Consider the following 20,440-nt stretch of genomic DNA (forward strand, 5'->3'; position numbering starts at 1 on the left):
ACCTGTGTACAATTCCTTGGGCTTTTTTCAGTTAGCTACTTAAACGCGCGTGCGCTCAAATTGACTATTCTGATCATTAACACTATAAATATTATTTAGTATATATTAGATATTCGATTATGGCAATGGCAACTTCATGACAAACCGGTAAACGTTCTGGCTATTAGCTGTTAATTATGTGCCACATGTGTTGAGCGTCAATTCACACACAGTCGTGCAGTCAAAACAAAAGACTTTGGCAACAAACTTAGGCCAAAAATTAATGTACTTCCAATGACGCATATGCAAATCGACGAACATTGGGTCTGCGCATAACGATAACCTTATGCTCTGCTCGTAATTATTGTAAACATAATTTAGAGCACTTAGGTTTGAGTAAATGGATATGGTTATACATTTTCAATGTTTTATATTCCAAGGTAGACAAAGTTGATTGTTAAATAAAAGTTGGATATATATTTATAGATATATGGAAATCTTGCATGCTTCAAAAACACAAACATGATTTAAAATTCGATCATTGCAAATTGCAATCATTAGAAATTGCTTTCTCTACAGATTAATGGACAATATGTACTATTGAATCAGAATTAAATTAATTTATTTAGTTAATTTTATAAGTTATCCTGTTTGTATATCACATTTTTATAGTTTTAGACAAGATCTATTTATGGATCGTTCAGCTTTTCTTCAAATTTCTTAAATACATCAACTTTTTCTGATAACTAATCGAAATTATATGGGTGCATAATAAAGTTGAGCTTAAAATTAAATAAGCTGTTTAAACTTAAATAAACAAAAAATATTTTTGTATTACTATATAAAAGACCGTTTGGTTTATTATTTATCCATAATTGTGTCTAGCAATAACTTGTTAATGTAATTGAACAACATTGAAGAGCAAAATTTTTCGAATGAAGATAGATCTACAATGTGAATGAAGCTCTATCTTATCAAGTTAAATTTTTCCTTGGATGCTCGTTTATAAACCTAAGCACCTATTCTCGAGTCGGGCATGTTTTTTTCTTCTCATTATCATGTTGCCCTGCACTTTCAATGGGCATCAAAAATACAAGTTTCATATCGAAGTTTTATGATCGAAAAAACCGAAAAGAAAAATAAAAAAACAAGAGCAATTCAAAAACCGTAGCCCAGGCCGTGAGTAAGCCAATGCCATGGCGTTGGTGGGAATGGGCATGGGTACGCGTATGGGCAATGCCTTGGGAAGCTGTGCAGACGAGAGGCAGCCAGCAGCCATGTTAACAACTTCCATTAAAAGAAATTAAAAGCAGACGACGCCGTTGGATGCGAACGCAGCAGCAGCAGCAGCAGCAGCAGCAGCAGCAGCAGAAAATGGCGTTCCATGCCTGGGCTGGCGTCTTTGCCTCTTGCTCTTGCCCTGGGCATGGCGCTGTCTCAACCTCTTTCCAATCGCAACAATGCACAACTTCGACGACGACGAATGGCCTAAGCATTTCCGGTTTTCTATTGGAATTTAGACGCAGCAACTTGGCCTGCAGCCGCTTGGAAGTTTGCCGCCAAGTGTGGGGCAGAGACTGGGGCCTGGCCGAGGCATTGCAGGCAACAAAATAAAAGTCATTTTCGGTTTATAACTTACATTAAAAGCTGTCCATTAATATTAACATAACAGCTATGCCTAAATCTAATTACAAGCCATAATCTCTGGCTTTTTATCTCGCTCAATGGCAACAAATTTTTTTTTGGTAACTAAGTATTAACGATCGCAAAAACGCGATCTCCACACTGATCACTGATCAACATTATTAACTGCGCTCAGACTCCATCTCTCAGAAACCGTCTCTCAGACCGACTCCGTTGCTGCCATTTATTCATGCTCATTAAGTTTTTGGCATCCAGCGATCGTTGCCTTGTCTGGGCCACTGCGACGACGGTTCACGGCGTGTTCATTCACAAATGAGCGCCTTAAGCAGCTCCGCCCCACTGTACACACACACACACACGCACACAGGCCTGTGTATATATGTATATAAAGACTCAACGAGGCACTCACACCAGCGCACATAATGAGCCGCCGCATACACTCATGCAAGAAATTTATGTGGCAGGCACATAGACAACACACACACACACGCACACATACATCGCTTAAAGAGAGGGAGAGAGATTCGAGCATGCATGTATGTATGTGTGAATGTATATATAAACGCTCCACTGGCCTCTGTTGGCTGCTGTTGCTGCTGGCTCAGCTTCTTTGGGCACTGTTGCTACCTCCGCCGTTGCCTCTGCCTCTGTCGATGCCGCTGCCGCTGCCTCTGTCTCTGCCTATGCCACAGCCGCTGGCTCAGCTTCTTCATCTTTAATTTGGTTCCGTGTATCTTGTTGATGGCGTTTTGCTTTTGCTTATATCTTTGCCGCGCTGCCGCCAACTATTGAATTTTTTTTCTCTCGTCTTATTGAAATTATGCTACGCTTTGCATTTGCATTATGCGCGCTTGCCATACACAAACACTCACACACACACACGCACACACAGACGCACATACACTTTTATGTGGAATATAGTATTATTAAGCAGCTGTCTTGGCTGTTTATAAACCGTTACATTGTAGCTGTTGTTGCTGCTGCTGCCGATGCACTTTAGGCTGAATTCGTGTCGCGGTCCAAAAGGCAAATGCCAACCTTTTAGCGCCAAACACTAGAATGTATATTAAAAACCGCAGTACCTCTATTAAAATCCCATTCTGCTCGCATACCAAGTGTCAATTTTTAAGGCAAACAGCGCAAGCGTGTTCGCGCTTTATAAGTGCCAGTGTCAACATTGTTGACAAGGCGGGGGTGAGACAGAGAACAACAACAGACAGGCAGACCGGCACCAGGGGCAAAAGCTAAGTGCAAGATGTTGGGGTAGCTGATTTTTTTTTTGCTAAAACAACTCGAAACTTCAGCGGAGCGAGAAAATTCTGGCAAAAAAAAAACGTAGCTTAACAAAGTAGCCAAGCAAACAAACAAGCGAACAGACAACTCTAACAAAAGATACAACAGCTACAGATACGTTTGCGTATCTATGTTATGAAAAAAAAAAAAACTATAAATATATTTTGTGATCATTGTTAGCCTTTGGCTTTTGTGCGTCAATTTGTTAGGCACACTTGTGCTTTGTAAAAGTTACGCGTCTGGGAATTAAAGCTAAATATAATATTTTTAATTATAAATATATATATATATTATGTTTGCCAATTTGTCGTCTTGCCAGCGACTGAAAATTGCAAATTTCTGTGTACCTTGTGCCTTATCGGGCGGCTATTTGTATCTAACATATGCCATTGTTTATGGTTGATATCAGTTGGTCGCCAACGGAACTTAACGCTTTGGCAAATACCAATCGATTTGTTAAAACAATAACAGGAAATGTAGTTGTATGCACTTATAACTATAATAAGCAACATTATGTCAAACATCCTGTGCCCACGTATCTTATCAACTAATTGCGCTTATAAATATAAATTGAGCGACTTCCTTATTTTCAATCAACTGACTCACTCATATATATATATATATATATATATATATATATATCTGAGACGATGATATTAGTGCCTTAAATATTGACAGACCCGACTTAAGATAAGATTAGCTTTTACCCGAAGGTGCAAAATGAGTTAAATTTAATTGAAGTCACATTTAAGTCTTCTGCCCATCTGGTATATGGATAAAGCAGGTGATTTAAAATCTATAAAAAATACACCATATACCACAATATCTGAATAGGCTTGTAACCTCTTTAGCCAGATCATTCCAGCTATTTCTCAGCGCCAACGGAAGTTGCTGCTCACTCAAATTGAGGAAGAGGCCAGGGCAGCTGACTGAGGGGTACAGGTACAAGCAGCAGCAGCACCAGCAAAATGGTGTAATGACAAAGTGAGCAGCGTTGGCGGCAGCGGCAACTGAAACTAAGTTTATCTCTGTATGCATATATATATATATATATATATATATATATATATATATACACGGATGTGTATGGTGTTGTATACAAGAAGAAGAAGAAGAAGCAGCAGAGACGGCGAGCGAAACTGAAGCGCACAATACACAAAAAACCGGAACATTATTAATTTACAAGCAATAAAGCGAAGCCAAAAATGAAGAAAGGCAAAAGGTGAACAATGTGCAAAAAAAGCAAAACAAAGCAAAGCAAAAGCGGCCACAGAAGCAGAAGGCATGAGAAAAGGTAGGCAGCAGGCGGCAAGCGGCAGTTAACAAGCCGCAAGAGCCGATTTCAAGTCAATAGTGCAAGTGTTAAGAGAAATTGCAGCAGCAGCACACACACATGCGCATGCATCCGATTGGCAGCACACAAACACACACACACACACACACATGCCTAGCTAGCCAGAGCCATGGCCACAATGAACCGTCTTCCAACATCTGTTGCCCATAAGCATAAGTACATAGGAGCAAGTGTGCAAGTGTGTGTGTGCGCACTGCGAGAGGCGCATACGATTGACTAGCTAGTTGTCTCGCTCGCACTGCACCAACAGCGAGCCAGCATAAAAATGAACGCCAAACGATCGTCGGGCTCAGGTCCAATGAGCGGCACACGCACACAACCACACGACGAGTGAACGCCAACCACGACTGTGTGCGTGCGTGCGTGTAGCGTGTGCCTGTGTGAGTAGGCATATAGCGACGTTGCCAGTAACAGCAGCGCTGGCGTCGCTGCCGACCGCGACTGCGACTGCGATGCCTAGGGTTCTGCAAAAGCACCCTCGGTACTTTGTGTACTCGGTACTCGGTCGGCCGCTGGCTTCGTGCGCTCGGATATGTCATTTGTCAATCACAGTGCGAGCGCAGCGGTTGTCGTTCTCCGTTGTTGCAAGAGAACGTTGCTCAATTTGACAAACGCCGCAGTTAAAAAATTGAAAATTGGAAATTTTCAATTTAAATTGAAATTGATATTGAGTTGAAAAGTTTGAGCAGCTACAAAATATTTCAAGCAAAGCAAGGCTAATAATTGGCAAACGGTGCGCTTAAATGATTTGTTTATTTGTTTGTGCCCATTTACTAATTAACTAAATAACTAACTGAGCCATTAAGCCCTCGAGTGCCAGCGCCAGTCGCACCTCCGACTGCGATTGCTTCGCTATTCAAATCAGTGTAAAGTGCAGTGCTAAATAACCAAAAAAAAAAAAAAAAAAAAAAATAAGAGAAGAAAAAGAAACAAAATCGAAATTATAAGCGACCCAATTTTCGCAAATTTAAATTAAGTACACAAAAATAGCATGGATAATCAAACAGTTGCGGCAATCTGGTCCTGCGCCAGTGCCACCTGTTTGTCCCTGGATGCCAAACGCCACAGCGTGGAGACCAACACCAATGACAGGCAGGCTCCGCCTGGACTGAGCAACAGCAACAACAACAATAACAACAACAAATCAACGGCAGTGGATGCAGATCCTCGAAAGTTGCGGCACATTGCGCATACGCCGCGTGGCAGCTGCTTTATGGCGCTTCTGTTGCTTTTGCTGCTGGCGCTCAACTTTAGGCACGCGCACAGCTGCGGTCCAGGCCGGGGCCTGGGACGACGCAGGGAGCGCAATCTGTATCCGCTGGTGTTGAAGCAAACTGTGCCAAATTTGTCGGAATATATGAGCGGCGCCTCCGGCCCGATCGAGGGCGTCATTCAGCGCGATTCGCCCAATTTCAAGGATCTAGTACCAAACTACAATAGGGATATTATATTCAGAGACGAGGAGGGCACCGGTGCCGATCGCCTAATGTCCAAGGTAAGTTCCCCCTAATCCACTTCTAATCAATGAACATTTACGCCTATAAATAACTAGCTAACAATTTCTGCCATTTCATTCCAATTCAATTGCCAAATTATGCGTGCTAATCGCTGCGTGTGAACGCCACCCAAACCCGTTCCACAATTATCAGAATCGTGTGCCGCGATTAGTGCCCCGTTCCCATTGATAATGCCTGTGTTTAAAGTGGTTGCACATTGTTAACTTTATGGGTGGTGCTCAACTGTTTTTGGCCAAGTGTGTGCCATAAAAACAGCGCAAATACTTTATCAAAGTTATTGTTATACGCCAATTATGTGGCTTATCGGCGATTGCAATATTTTGCAAACCAAGAAGTCCGAGACTGTTTGTTGCTGTGAGAGGGGGATTTTCGTACAGCTCAGCACGGCAAATGCGTTCAATAACCTCTCGATTAATATATGTACAGTTATATTGGATTAAATCAATATTGGATCATAACGCTTTTGAATTTCACATATACAACAAATGGCATCAAATAGACGCCAAGCCTCGCCCCCGCCCCGGCCCCGCAACCTAAGCCGCATCCGAACCCGTCTTCCAGCACCGCCAGCGGCACGCGAGCATTTGCCGTTTATCGCATTGCCAATGATAACGCAGCCCCAGTTCCAGAGCCTGTGCCAGTCCCAGTCCGAGTGCAGCCGTGCGCCAAGTAGCTCACACACACACACACACAATCATACAGCACATACATGGGTGTGCACATATTTGCAAACTGGCGTGTATCTGTGATGACACAAATGCGTGTTAAGCCAAAGCCAAAGCCAATGCTTGTAGCGTTTACATTTATCTTATCAATCGTCGCATTCGCAGCGAAAGGGGCAACGAAAAAAAAGATATGCGACACTTACCTGTGCTCACACGGCTGCAACGTGTGCGGGGGTAGCGTGTATCTTGAAGTGCGACATAGCTAAACAAGTGTTTGATTAATGCGACAGCAGCTACAATTATTTAACAGCTATGTGAAAATCAATTTGGCATTGCACTGAGAAAATATATAAGTATATAGCTCAATTTTCCCAAATTACGCCTCCGACATTCTCCCAGCTTATATAAGGGACACACGTCCCTAATAATTAATACAGGTGTTAAAAGCTAACAAAACGGTTAAGTACACTTTTGAGAATTTAAATACAGTGCTCGCTTGAGTATTTTAGCGTTTCGTTATCGGCTGCAATTTCATTTCACGTTGTTATTTTTCTTCTTTTTTTTTTGCAATTATATTGTTGTCGCTGGCAAATTAGAATCGCAGTTCGAGCTGTTTGTTTCCAATATTTTCCTTCACATAAAAATAAATTAAAATAAACTCCATTTTCAAAAATGCTAAAGGGCGATGTTAACAAAAAGTATACCGGACAATTTTGAGTAAAAAAAGTCTACATTTATTTACTTGGAGGTCCCATTGTTATAAAGTTGTTATTCCAATTAATAAAATTGTTGTTTAAAGTGGTTTCTTCCTCAATCAAATCTTAGACTCTTTCTAAGATTTATGATTCCATATATTTTTCAAAAATTTTAAGTGAGTCATAAAAACTAGGAAAAACCCTGTATCTAATATTAGAATTTAACATTTAAAAGTAAATTCTAATGATATGGAAAAAAACACATTGTTAATGATTACAACTAACTAGCCCTGTGCTGATAAGACGCTGACTTTGCATTTATTTAGGGCACGTATTAGTCAGTTATCGGCTTACATTATAAATTATGGCCAACGACAGACTATAAACATATTTGTGGGTGCGTATATGGGGCCATAATATATACGAGCCGTGTGTCTTTCCGGGAAGCACTTGTTATTTTTAGCTGTGCGTATCGATCGTAATTATTATTATCAATTAATAGGCATATTGCCAGGTGTATATAATATCACTTCAATCACAAGCATAAGAAACTGTCTAAAGCAGCTATTAAGAAAAAAAAAAAAACAGTTGCCAGTTGGCGGGATTTAGTTTTATGTGTCGCTTCTTTCGGCTGACACGCGCCTCGAGGCAATTACAAAAATCGATTGGCTACAATTGCCAGCGGACCTTGAATTTGTAAATGCAATTGAAGTGTTGCAAGAACTGGCAAACAGTTAACACACAGCAGCAATTGCCATGGACACAGTCAAGGACAGTGAAGCTTCAAGGCTAATGCCTGCCGGCAAGGACCAAGGACGCAGCACGGCCGTTGTTATTGTCACAAAATATTTACAACTGTTTGCCCAGCTACCGTTGTGACATTGAGCCACTGCAAATGCACTCACTTTCCAGTCGAGTCGCTGCAATCGGTGGCACAGCGCTGCGGCAATGTGGCAATGTGGCAATGTGGCACGGTGACACAGTGCCCCTGAGCCAGCAGCGCAACTAAATTGCATTTTATGTGCAACTGAAACTGGGACCGAGAACGGGAATGGGTATGGGTATGGAAACTGGGACTTGCTGCTGTGCGTGAATCTTGGCTGGTAAGCAATTCGTTTTGGCTATTAAAGCGCCAAAAAGGCAGCTAAATTTGTGTTTTCACGTTGTGTGTGCGCTTCGCGTGGGCGTGTAAGCAGTTTGCATAAACAAATTACTGGATATTGGCGTAAAGTGCTAAAAATAAAACAGTTGCAGAAACAGCGACAGCAACAACTGCAACAACTGCAATTGCAGCAGAAACAGAGGCTGTCGCATCATAAAATTGAATAGCTTATGACAGTCATTGTTGTTGCAGTTGCTCACCTGCGCCCGCTAGCCAGGTAATTACATGCATATGCATTTACTTGTATATGCAGTGAGGAACAGCCCCAGCCCTGGCTTGGCCTGCCTTCAGATTAGACAAAGTTGCGCCCCGAACCGTAAGAGGCAGCGCTTGGCTGTGGGGCAAGCCAGAAACCGCAGCAATCGCAGCCAGACAAAGAATGCGTCAAAAAGCCGCAGCATAGCTTCTAAAATTTCATAAATTGTAGCAACAATGGGCCAAAGCCAATGGTAATCTGATATGATTATTGACGAGCGGCAGCCCAGCCAGATCCCAGCCCAGGCCCGGAGCTGATCTGAGCTCTGGGCAGCATGCATCAAGCATCAGCCTCAAATCAAAGATAACCCACAGCTGAAGGCATTATTAATAGAACACTGACATTCATTATGACTCAAAAAATTGATCCTATTATAACGCAGAGACAGAGACAGAGAGAGAGAGAGAGAGAGAAGGGGAGAGAGACAGGGTCACAGGCTGGTTAGATGATGTCAGAGTTTCAGTTTCAGTTTGAATTTATATTTGGGTTTCTTCTCTCTTTTTTTTTTTTTTGCTCCGCTCAAATCAAATCACGTCAAATGCTGCGATAAGCAAAATATTTGGCATAAATTCGTGGGAATATTTTGGGGCTACAAAGTAATCAAACATATCAAACAAACATCAGTCAAGCAAAGTGGACAAATCGTTGGCGAATACCCAAACACACACTCGCACACGCACACACACACACACAAACCCATTTGCCATTTGGAGTTTAGAGTTTGTCTTTATGGTTTATTTGTTTGGCTTTTCGAGCTTTTATATTATTATTAATCAATTTGATACTTTTACGAGCGCACTCAAGCGCAAACCTCAAGGATTTGTGGTCCCGAAATGCCTTTGCAGCCTCTTCTGCTTTATTTGCATAAAAGTTTTATGAACTGCACGAGTTGAGGGCGATCGCGACCGCGACCGCGATTGGAATTGGGATCGGGATTGGGATCGCATCGAATCGCAGCGCATCGCATCGCGTCGCGGCTATCACATTACGGCGACGCGACTGACTCACATTTCACATGCTGCGGCTCTCCTCGGACCAGATTCCTGCAAGTCATCTGGCTGCGTCTTGGGGTAGGCCAGCACTGGATCGGGTTAGCTTTTGGGTTAGCTCTGGGATCAGGCTGGGGTTCGGTATGGGGCATGGTAACACGGCATCACATCAGTGCCAATGTGCGGCTCATAACTCATCATCAAAGTTAATCACACATCAGGGATTATGGCGCTTATCATTTAAGTTGCGCCGGTCTCGGGCTCGGGATGCTGCCTGCTGCCTGCTGGTTGCCGGTTGCCGGTTGCCTGCGACTTACCTGTCCAAATGACTTTCTGTGTGCGAGCGTGTGGGGGCATTTAATGTGGAAGCGGTACGGAGGGCGAGGCAGAGATTTAATTTACGATTTCTGCAAATTAATAGCGTTTAATTAATAACAATAAAATGACGCCTTTTTATGGACATTTATTTGACATCAGATTTATGAGCGTTAGGCAGCGCAATGTAAATCGTCTGACTAACTGACCGACTGACAGACAAAGTGACTAGCTGAAAATTACCAACGGAGCTGTTGACTATTTAGTGTACAAATTGATGTTGACGGATATGCGCAAAATAATAATTAATACGACAAGCGAATGCATTTCGAAACTTGCGTTTGTCTATTAGCGCCTCATTCCGCCAAAATTGAAAACAAAAAAATGAAACATAATTAATAAAAAAATTCATAATCTTTTGCCACAACAAACATATACCAAATGAGTCAAACCATTTGCTGCAGGCAAACCAAAACAAGAAAAAGTAGTTTGCATCGGACTGCCGAAGTTTAAATACCCTGCCAGCCGGCTCTATTCTGAGCACAAGAAAGTTGTCATATTTGTAGAAATTATTTACCTTTAATTGAGGGCAAAATTTATGATACACCGCCCCAGTCTGAGACAGTCAAAGAGGAGTGTATAAAGAATCATATATGTTATTTGCAACCGAGGAGTACTTCTTGCATGCGTTACATGTTCCGTGAGAAAACAATAGTGCCCCGCTGCAAGGGTATAAACATTTTGGTGGCACGACACAGACGGACAAGATGCAATCTTAAGCAGCCGGCAGCTCAGACAACCAACAAAAGCAACAAGAAGGAGCAACTGAAGCGCTGGCATTAATCCAATAAGCCAATGCCAAAAAGGCAGCCAGGCCGACAGGCCGACAGTGTGACAGGCCGCTCTGTATATTTTAATGAGTATCAATTTATATTGAAACAATAACAATAACAAACAGGCGACACTCGGAGCGGGCAAAGAGCAACTGGCCAAGTGAGAATTCTTAGCGAATCGCAAATCTCAAACACTGCAGCACATTGCGTATACGTAAACAAGAAGGGGCTGTGCGGCGGGGGGAGGGGTGAGGCAATCAAATAAATAAATGACTAAAGCCACAGTCGCAGCCCAAGTCTCATTTGGATTTTGAATTCTGATTGAGTTTGTCATGCGCTTAATTAAAAAACAAATCGAAAGAGAGAGAGAGAGTGCGATAGAGAGAGAGAGAGGGAAAGAGAGAGAGAGAGAGGGCGAGAGAAAATTGCGCTGTAATAATTGCGCTGCACACAGCATAAACAATCAAAGGCGGCGATGAATGCCTCGCTGCTCGCTGCTGGCTGATAAACAAAAAAAAAAAAAAATTCAATTTTCTAATGGAAATATACACAAAACGAGAAGAAAAAAAAGCGGAGCTGTGAATAGATTTGCAACACAAATAAACAAATATCAAAATGGCTAAAGGCTTTTAAAGTGAGTAACATTTTATGGTCGCATTGTCGTCAGTCCGTCTGGCAATGGCATTGATCTTGACAGGAGCGCGGCTCATCAAGCACTTGAATCAATCAGATGCCATGGCGGCTTTTCGCCAATTAAGTGAGGAAATCTGGCCTTGTCGAGTGGGCCACACACCGGGCTGGGCGCTGATTGATTTGACAAAAGCAACTTAAGTTGCCCCTAAGTGGCACAGCCAGCCAGGCTAAGGCGCACGCTCAAGTGCCCGTTGCCGCTGCCGCTTCTGCTGCCGCTGCTGTTGACACATATACACGAGTGGGTGTCGTTGTGCCGTTCCTGCAACGATATGCTCATATCCTGTACGGGGTGTTCTGGCGGTGCCTTGGCCTGCGCTTCCTCAGTTGTAAGTTTTCGCTTCCTCCAGCGCTGCCGGCAGCGATCGCAATCGCCAGAAAGGATATGACATATCTGCTTACATCACACGGTCACTGGCGCACGTGTGCCTCGAAAGGGGTGATTCTCCCCTCCTCCCCTCTTCCCCTTTCCCTCTTCGTGCCACGCTGGAGCTGTGATTGCACAGCTCGTAACTTGATGCGCACTTGAATTATGTCGTTAAATTGTGTCGTTTCCTAATCGTTAGCCATTGTAATCGGAGACTGCAACTGCAACTGCAGCAGTCACAATTGCAAAAACAAACAAAGCCCGAATTGGACTTGGGCATGGGCTTTAATAGCATTTTAGCATACGTACTCCACTGGCCAGTCCGTTCCCCCTTCACTTGGCCTAATGATGATGAGCGCCTAATAATGGAGCCATGTTCGCTGGCAATTTGGCTGCGCTGGCGCTTCTCGCGCCGCCTAAATGCGTGCCATTAAGCGCGTCAAATTGGCAGCTGGCAGACGATTTAAATCAATAAAACCTGCAGCTGGGCGGCAATTAAAAACGCATCAGTGGACCCTAACGTGCCCGTGGGCTGTGTTGAAAGCTGTCAAGCGGGCGCACACAACAAATTTAAAACCAAAAAAAAAAAAAAAAAAAAATAAGATGGAAAACAAAAAACGTATATCAAATGCAAGCAAAGTGTAAACAAATCGCTTAAGTTTGGGGCGTGGCCGTAGCTGGCAAAGTTCACACCTTGTTTAATGTCTAATTAATGCAGCAGCTTTTCTTTGGATTTTGGCCAGGGCATAAGTGCACACACACACACACACACGCACAGCTAGATGCATGCCGTGGCATGCAACGGCAACTGGCACTCGCTTATTTACACTTGTGCTGCTGCAGTTGTTATTGTTGTTGTTGTTGTTGCTAGGATGGGTTGATGTTGTTGTCTAACAGCCATGCCACTTACCATACAAACACATTATTTAGCCATCTTTTTGGGCCGCCGACGCCGACGCCGACGCCGACGCCGCCACCGCCACCATCGACGATGCTACTTTTAAATGTTTACCTTACGCACCCGTCGGCATTTTCTACTTGGCACTTGGGCTGGGGCCTTGTTTGTGCATCGATCGGGCCCGGTTCGTTCCAATCAAGCAACGAGAGCCCAATGCATTAGCATGTTGGGTAAACATCGTTGGCATGCTTAAGACAAAGACTACGCTGTTGTTGCCGTGCTTTTATTTGCTGTTTGGCGTTACGCTTTTGTGCTCATTAGCAACAACGGCAACGGCAACGGCAACGGCAGCGGCAGCGGCAACGGCAGGGAAGGCAACTGTTGAGCACTTGACTGGTTAAGCCTTTTAATAAAGCAAAGTTGTTTAAGAGTCAAAAAATATATATATGTATCTAGATGCGCGCTTACACTTATATGCAAATAGCATTGAACTCTTCCTGGAATGCGTTTTTGGCTTGAAGTTTCGGTTTGGTTTGTCCTGCTGTCCAATTCGCCACAGCCAGCAGTCAGAAACTGTGGTGTGACAAATTAAAAACCGATTTGCTTGGCATTGCCAAACAACACAAACAACAACAACAACAACAATCAACAACAGCAGCATCAATAGGCAGCAAACAATGCGGCGCACCCAAAATCAAAACAAAGTCCCAAAACTCAGTCTGGGGCAAGCTGATTTCTGTGGCTTGTTAAAAAGGATCTTGAAAATTGATTTTACGCCAGCTAGAACTGCGTGCCAAATGTTTGCACACAAAGAGCCAACACACATCCTGTGTTGTGCCTGGCTGCCTGCCTGCCTTCGGTCAGGTTCAACTCCGATCCCGAGGCCGTTGATAATTGATTTTGCGGCTGGCGATTGCGCACAACAATGACAACATTTTTTTCTTCTTTTTTGTATTTATCATTTTTTTTTTTTTCTTTTTTGATTGTTGACTTATAAAATTTCAATATTTGCATTACCGCTGAATCCTTTTACTTTTTTGTATACAAGCGTTAAAAGCAGGAAAAACACAGAGAGAATTCACAAAAAAAAAACGCCGACAAGAAAACACAAATTATTTTACATATTCTACATACGCATGTCTATAGCATAGGCTGACTATGTTCCGTATCCACCGCATTGGCAAACAAGACAAGTGTAGCCCAGCCTGAAGAAAGAGGCAAAAGAAAAGGTCAGCCAATGTCTAATCTTTAATATTTACTTATACATGCGAGGGTCAGGGCTCTGGGTCAGTGTTTGAATTGTGCATGGGCAAATAATAAAAACTAAGCCTTTGCCTTTGCCTTAGCCAACGACAAACACACAACAAAAAAAAAAAAAAAAAAAACACAAGAGAAAAGGAAAAGGCAAACAAGAGCCACACAGAAAATAGTTAGACTCATGTATTTGTTGAGGTTGAGTCGCAACAGGTTCAAAGGATGCGGCCAAAGCGGCAACAGGCAGCAAGTTCGTTGCTTAAGTTATTCGTTTGGCCTCCCAAAAAAAAACAAAAATTGTCGGAGAAAAACTGAAAACTGAAAATGAACGCTGACCCTTTTGGGCAGCCCACGAAATGAATGTCCAAATACCACGCCTCTCCATCGCGAGAGCAACACACACACATACGCACACACACACACACGCACGCACATACAGCTGTTTCTCTGCCACTCGCATGCGCGCTGTCTCTCTCTCTCTCTCTCTCGCTTATTCCCGCTCTCTCATTGTGCGTTGTGTGTTAAATATGGCGTATATTTTTTTTCTCATATAACATTCTATAATTCGGCCGCCTTGTTAATAATTTTCAATGCTTAATTGATTTTCTTTCCATTTTCTTGACCCGCAGCGCTGCAGAGAGAAATTAAACACGCTGTCCTACTCCGTGATGAACGAATGGCCCGGCGTTCGCTTGCTGGTCACCGAAAGCTGGGACGAGGATCATCAGCATGGCCAGGAGTCGCTGCACTATGAGGGCCGTGCGGTTACCATTGCCACCTCGGATCGCGATCAATCCAAATACGGCATGCTGGCGCGCCTGGCTGTCGAGGCTGGCTTCGATTGGGTGTCCTATGTCAGTCGCCGGCACATCTACTGCTCCGTCAAATCAGGTAAGCAAACGCCAAGCGATTTGTCAACTTACTATATATATATGGTGTATATATATATAGCGATGTATATAGCGCAACATGCTTGCATGTCAAATGCAGGCCAGTTAGCCAGAAGTGACACTAACAAGCGTAATTTCACATGTTTCCCAACTTACAACGGCCGCTAAGCTGACAGGCGTTGGCAAATTTTGCAGCCCAGTCAAATTAGCCAAGCTGCAGTTATCCAGTTCCCGATCCGCAGCTCCCCAGCTTCCCAGTTGTCAGTCGACAGACTACAGAGTCTACAGAGTCCGCACAGTCCGTCGCAGCTCGTTTATTTCGAGTGCGAGCGTGTGGTAACAGACAACAAAAAAAAAAAGAAAGACAGAAACAAAAAAAAATTAACAAAAAATTGAGAAGCAGCAGCAACATTGTCGAAACCGGCCCCGAAACCGTGGCCAGCGTCCAAGTCCAAGACGCAACCGGAGGAGTTAGAGCCCAAGAGCCGAGAGTCGGGTCCACAAACGGCGACTAACCGCATGTTGCTGTCTTGTTGCTGTTGCTGTTTCTGTTTCTGTTGTTGTTGCTGTTGTTGTTTTGACATGTTTAGGTTTGCGCCTGTCAAATTAAACGAATTGATGATACGACACCCAAAGCGTTTCTCAGGCCAGGCCAAGATGAATTAAATGCCGAGTTAAAACCTGCGCGCGGGCCTAATTGAAAAACTGAAACGGCCAACAAGTTAGCAGCCCGGTGTGTCTGTGTGTGTGTGTGTGTGTGTGTGTGAGGTGTGTGTGTGTGTGTGTGAGGTGTGTGCGAGTATATAACTTGCTGCCATTATGGCAGGCAACCAGTTTTCCCCGAAACATAACGAAACTGCCAGAAGAGTCAAAGCCAGAGCCACAGCAAGAGAAAATGCTCTTGCGCACAGTCAAAGTTAGCCAACCAAAAAGGCCAAAACAATTAAGTTTACTTGCTGAGAAAGAACGAGAGAGACAGGCAAACAAAGACAGAGAGAGAGAGAGAGAGAAAGAGAGAGGGAGCAGCTAGCTTGCGTGCGGCATTTTTTGCAATATGATTCTGATTTTCTCAACTAGCTTCTAAAATTACATGATGACTACAGAATTTCCCACACAAACAAAAAACAGATAAACAAGAAGGCAGCCACACACGAGGACGTAGGCATCACAATATTTTGACTTTAGTGCGACCCACAAAGATCAAAGGGCCAGCGAGTGTCCTTGCTGCCCGACTCATTGATTCTAATTGCTCATGAAAGAGGCCGCCGGTCGAACACCAAAAACAAAAAAAAGGTCCTTTTGCAGTCATTGGCTATCAATAGTGGCCCTGGAAAATATCAAAAGGTCAGACAATAAGCCGACAAACGACAAACGACAAATGCTAAACAAGTGGCCATGGCAAGGATGCAGCCACAGGGTGTGCGTGTCTGCGTGTATCAGTGTGTGTGTGTGGTCCTGCAATAGTGTCAAATGGCTGCAACGCCATGTGCTGGCAGCGCCTGGCCGCTATTAATAAATAACCGGGCGATTGATTGCTGATAGGCCGACGCACATAAACCACACGCTTATGACAGTTTTGGCACAGCGTACTCGGTGTCCAGCGTTGGCTCCAGTTCGTTGCCTAAGTCTTTTGTATGTGGCCTAAACAGCAGCAGCAGCAGCGGCAGCGGCAGCAACGAAGAGTAATGGCTGTAAACCTTTTTGTCGACACTAATTTTGTTTCACTCTTTTTTTGTTTCGTGCAACTTGTTGTTGTAGCTATTGTTGTTGCTGTTGTTGTTGCTGTTGCTGTTGTTGCTCTTGTGTGTGTCGCGAGCGTTCGCGCGCGCGCATTAAAGCCCCAAAGCGTGTTGTTGTCGTGTTGCCTCTTGTGCTGTGTGCATGTTCATGTTAATGCTGTCCAAGCGATCAGTCACCACAACTAGTCACATAGCCGGTGTGTGCGTGTGTGTGTGTGTGTGTCTGCGTGTGTGTGTGTCACTGTGTGCGGCTGTCCTCTGTTTTGTAATAATTTATCAGTTTAGTCTTCACAACAAAGATAAAATAACGATAATTTTAACCACTTTAATGGTTTATTAATTTATGACCCTTCAAGTTCTTCACTTTCCACTCGCCGCCGCCGCCGCCGGTGCCGGTGGCGGTGCCAATGCCTGACGCTGAGATTTTTCTCGCCAGTGTTCTCCGCTTGCGCTCGTGTTGTGGGTACCTACACACATTTATTTTGTTTCTGTTTCTGTATATTTATTTTTGTTATTTTTATTTTTTTTTTTTTTTTGTGAGTTTCACACCAAATTTTCTGGCTGGTTCAGCTTGTTACTCAGTTACTTCCTTGGTTGTTTTCTGTCTAGGGTTACCGTTTGTGGCGGCTGCTCCCGTCTGAGCATCGATTATGGACCGCTTTATAGACCGCTGTCTTGTATTTAATCCGCTTTTTATTGTTTCTACACTCTCGTCTGTCCGTCCGTCCGTCCGTACGTTTGTGTGCGTGTGTGTGTATCAATGGAAATGGTAGGTGCATTTTCATTGGAATTTGGTTGCGCGGCAACCACAACAACAATGCCACTTTTATGGCCACTCATTATAATAAAGCGCACGGTTAGTGGTCGCCTTGTTGTTATGGAATTTTTTTTTTTGTTCTTCTTATTTTTAATTTGAATTTTACAAGCGACTGCGAGGAGCGGGCGGCGCTTCGGGTGTGAAATATGCGCACGAGATGCAGAAAAGAAAGTTCTGGCCATTTAGAACAAACGCCAAACAAAATGGCCGACATATTCAGCTAGCAGCTGGGTGGCCCAATTGCTGCTCCAGTCCCTGCTCCTGCCCAGTAACCCAATAGCTATTAATGATGATTAATGCTGCTGCTGCTGCTGCGGCTGCTGCGGCTGCTGCTATTATTGTGGGTTGCAACATGTTTTGTAATTGAATTTGTGCACAGGCAGGTGCGCGCAGCTACCTGAGCAGGACATCATCCTTTGGCACTTGGCTCGCAGGCTCGTTGGCTGCGTAGCTAAGCTGCTTTGGCTCGAGCTCGAGCTCAGCCGCATTGCTGATCCCAGGGCTAATCTTTAAGCAAAAACAAGATCACAATTTTGTTAAACTCGAAAAAAAAACATCCTCCCATGCCGCTGTTGCTGTTGTTGTTGTTGTGCATGTTATTGATATGCACGGCTATCAGTTGGCAGATCGCATTTTGTGTGCTCTTCGTGCAGTTGGCGGCGGTTTTGTTTGAAAGCCGCAAAAGGCAGTTGCCATTGTTTTGGCTGGTCTGGTCTGGGCCGGGTTACGGTTACGGTTACGGCTACGGTTGCCGAGCCCTAACTGTGAAAACCTTTTTGACTTGTAGGGTTTTGGCAATTGGACGTTGCCGGGGCCGGCATTATTAACGCCAAATTAGATTAGGCGCACTAATGCCATTACCTGGCCGCATTTCCTCCTCTTGTTTTTCACTCTTATTGTGTTGTGGTCACAACTAATATTCTTTTCGCTTGTTTCCATTGCAGATTCCTCGCCTTTCATTTCGCATGTGCATGGCTGCTTCACGCCCGAGAGCACAGCCTTGCTGGAGAGCGGCGCAAAGAAACCTTTGAGCGAGCTCGCCATTGGAGATCGTGTGCTGAGCATGAACGGCAAGGGTCAAGCCGTCTACAGCGAAGTCATACTGTTCATGGACCGCAATTTGGAGCAGATGCAGAACTTTGTTCAGCTGCACACGGATAGCGGTGCGGTGCTGACTGTGACGCCCGCGCATCTCATCACAGTCTGGCAGCCGGAGCGAGAAGCGCTCGACTTTGTCTTCGCGGACCGGGTCGAGGAGCTTAACTATGTGCTGGTGCATGATGCAACGGGCGAGCTGCGTCCACATCGTGTAATCCGTGTGAGCAGCGTGCGCAGCCGCGGCGTTGTTGCGCCGCTCACGCGCGAAGGCACCATTGTGGTGGATTCCGTGGCCGCCTCCTGCTATGCCGTCATCAGCAGCCAATCGCTGGCGCACTGGGGCTTGGCGCCCATGCGGCTGTTGTACACGCTACAATCCTGGATGCCAGCCAAGGGCCAGCTGCGCACAGCGCAGGACAAATCGACGCCAAAGGATGCCACGGCGCAGCAACAGAATGGCCTGCACTGGTATGCCAATGCGTTATACAAGGTCAAGGACTATGTGCTTCCGCAGAGCTGGCGTCACGATTAGCCAAGCAGCAGCAGCAGCAGCAGCAGCAGCAAGAGCAGCAGCAGAAGTCCCCCACCCATTTAATACACTTATGCAGTTCCATATGCCGACATAGACGTCAGATTCTTTGGCATCCGCCGCCGACGCCGCGTTAAGCGCTAATTGTAATATATTTTGTAGTTATGTATGTATATGCCTAAAAGATTATTGTATTTCAATGTTAATTGCGATTAATGCTGATTAATACTATTTATTTATGACGAACGAAAGCAAAGTGCAGAACCCTGTTGAAAATATCTTTGACATTTTTTGTAAACGAACATTTAGCTATAAGTAGGCAATCCTTGGCAGATATCCTAAAGCCCCAACCAATTCTTGAAGCGACGATCATGACGACTGTTGTATGTTTTAAAATAATAATGCATATTTATTGAAGTGCGGAGTGAGTTCAAACTATGGGATATATCATATAATTTATATAAATATATATTTATATATATATATCTATATATATATATATGTGTGTGTGTATTTCTTTTGTGTATATAGAAGCATTATAGTGACTGAATATTTTATTGTAATTGTGTATATAATATACTTGATAGTTAACTGCGTATTTATACTTAATATTTAATGAATTATAACAAAATTGTTTCATAATTGCGAATGTGTTTTTATTTGAATTGAATATCCTAAGCCCAAGACGCAAGAGCTAAAAAACCCAATCTGTGTACTCTATTTAGGCGAGGAATGTTCCATCAGAAACTGATGAAAAATCGTGAAATACGGTTTTGAGGCGTGTTTTATATTCGACGAAATCCTCCAATCGAAGTGAAAGATTCATTTACAAGGATCTTTAGAAAAAATTCACTTCAAGCGTGTTTCACCCTTTTCGCAAATCCTTTTAATCAGTACAAAAAGAAAATGGAGTCAGAGAATTTTTGGACATACTCAAGATTCGTCCATGTCGCTTCAAAGTTATTTGATTATGTACAATATTTTTTTATTGTCAGGAAGATCTTTGTAATAATCCATTTGCGTAATGTTAGACACGATTTGCAATATCCATCCCTCTTGGATAGAAGATGCAGATCAAAGGTTGCGGAAAATGGATGGAAAATGTAGGTCTTTAGTCAGAAGCAAAGAACTCCAACGGGGCCTGAAAATATCAATAAGTATAACATATAAATTCTTAATCTAGGTGTACTGACTTTGCGAGACCAAATTTGATCTTTCTAGCTGTCTAGGGCTTTGAATATAGATTTTATAGATTGGTAAATACGGATAGATAAACGTCTGTACATGGCTATATCGAATTAAGTGTACTCTAAAAAGTCGGAAAAGTCTCCCTTTGCAGGTTACGACGAGTTGCAACAATAACATACTCTGTTTCATCGGGTAAACTTAACGTTTTAAATAAATGCTTAATAACTAGATTAAAGTCTATTGGGCGAAAAACAAAAAGTTGTGAGCA

General features: G+C 43.6%; 1 protein-coding gene across 1 annotated transcript; it reads left to right on the plus strand.

Moving 5' to 3' along the window:
- Window positions 1-4,799: 4,799 nt before the first annotated feature.
- Window positions 4,800-19,562, plus strand: hh (hedgehog signaling protein). The gene is made up of 3 exons (XM_002054702.4): window positions 4,800-5,765; window positions 14,541-14,802; window positions 18,302-19,562. Exons 1-3 carry the CDS (start codon window positions 5,262-5,264, stop codon window positions 18,985-18,987), a joined length of 1,452 nt encoding a protein of 483 aa, XP_002054738.1. The 5' UTR covers window positions 4,800-5,261; the 3' UTR covers window positions 18,988-19,562.
- Window positions 19,563-20,440: the final 878 nt, after the last annotated feature.

The sequence above is a fragment of the Drosophila virilis genome, chromosome 2, assembly GCF_030788295.1.
Source record: "Drosophila virilis strain 15010-1051.87 chromosome 2, Dvir_AGI_RSII-ME, whole genome shotgun sequence".
Classification (NCBI taxonomy): Eukaryota; Metazoa; Arthropoda; class Insecta; order Diptera; family Drosophilidae; genus Drosophila; species Drosophila virilis.

What these genes read in the sequence shown, in the direction of transcription:
- hh (XM_002054702.4), top strand. Translation starts at nt 5,262, where the DNA reads ATGGATAATCAAACAGTTGCGGCAATCTGGTCCTGCGCCAGTGCCACC. An exon ending in CCGATCGCCTAATGTCCAAG is followed by an intron (nt 5,766 to 14,540) that starts GTAAGTTCCCCC and finishes CTTGACCCGCAG; the next exon opens with CGCTGCAGAGAGAAATTAAA. An exon ending in CTACTGCTCCGTCAAATCAG is followed by an intron (nt 14,803 to 18,301) that starts GTAAGCAAACGC and finishes TTTCCATTGCAG; the next exon opens with ATTCCTCGCCTTTCATTTCG.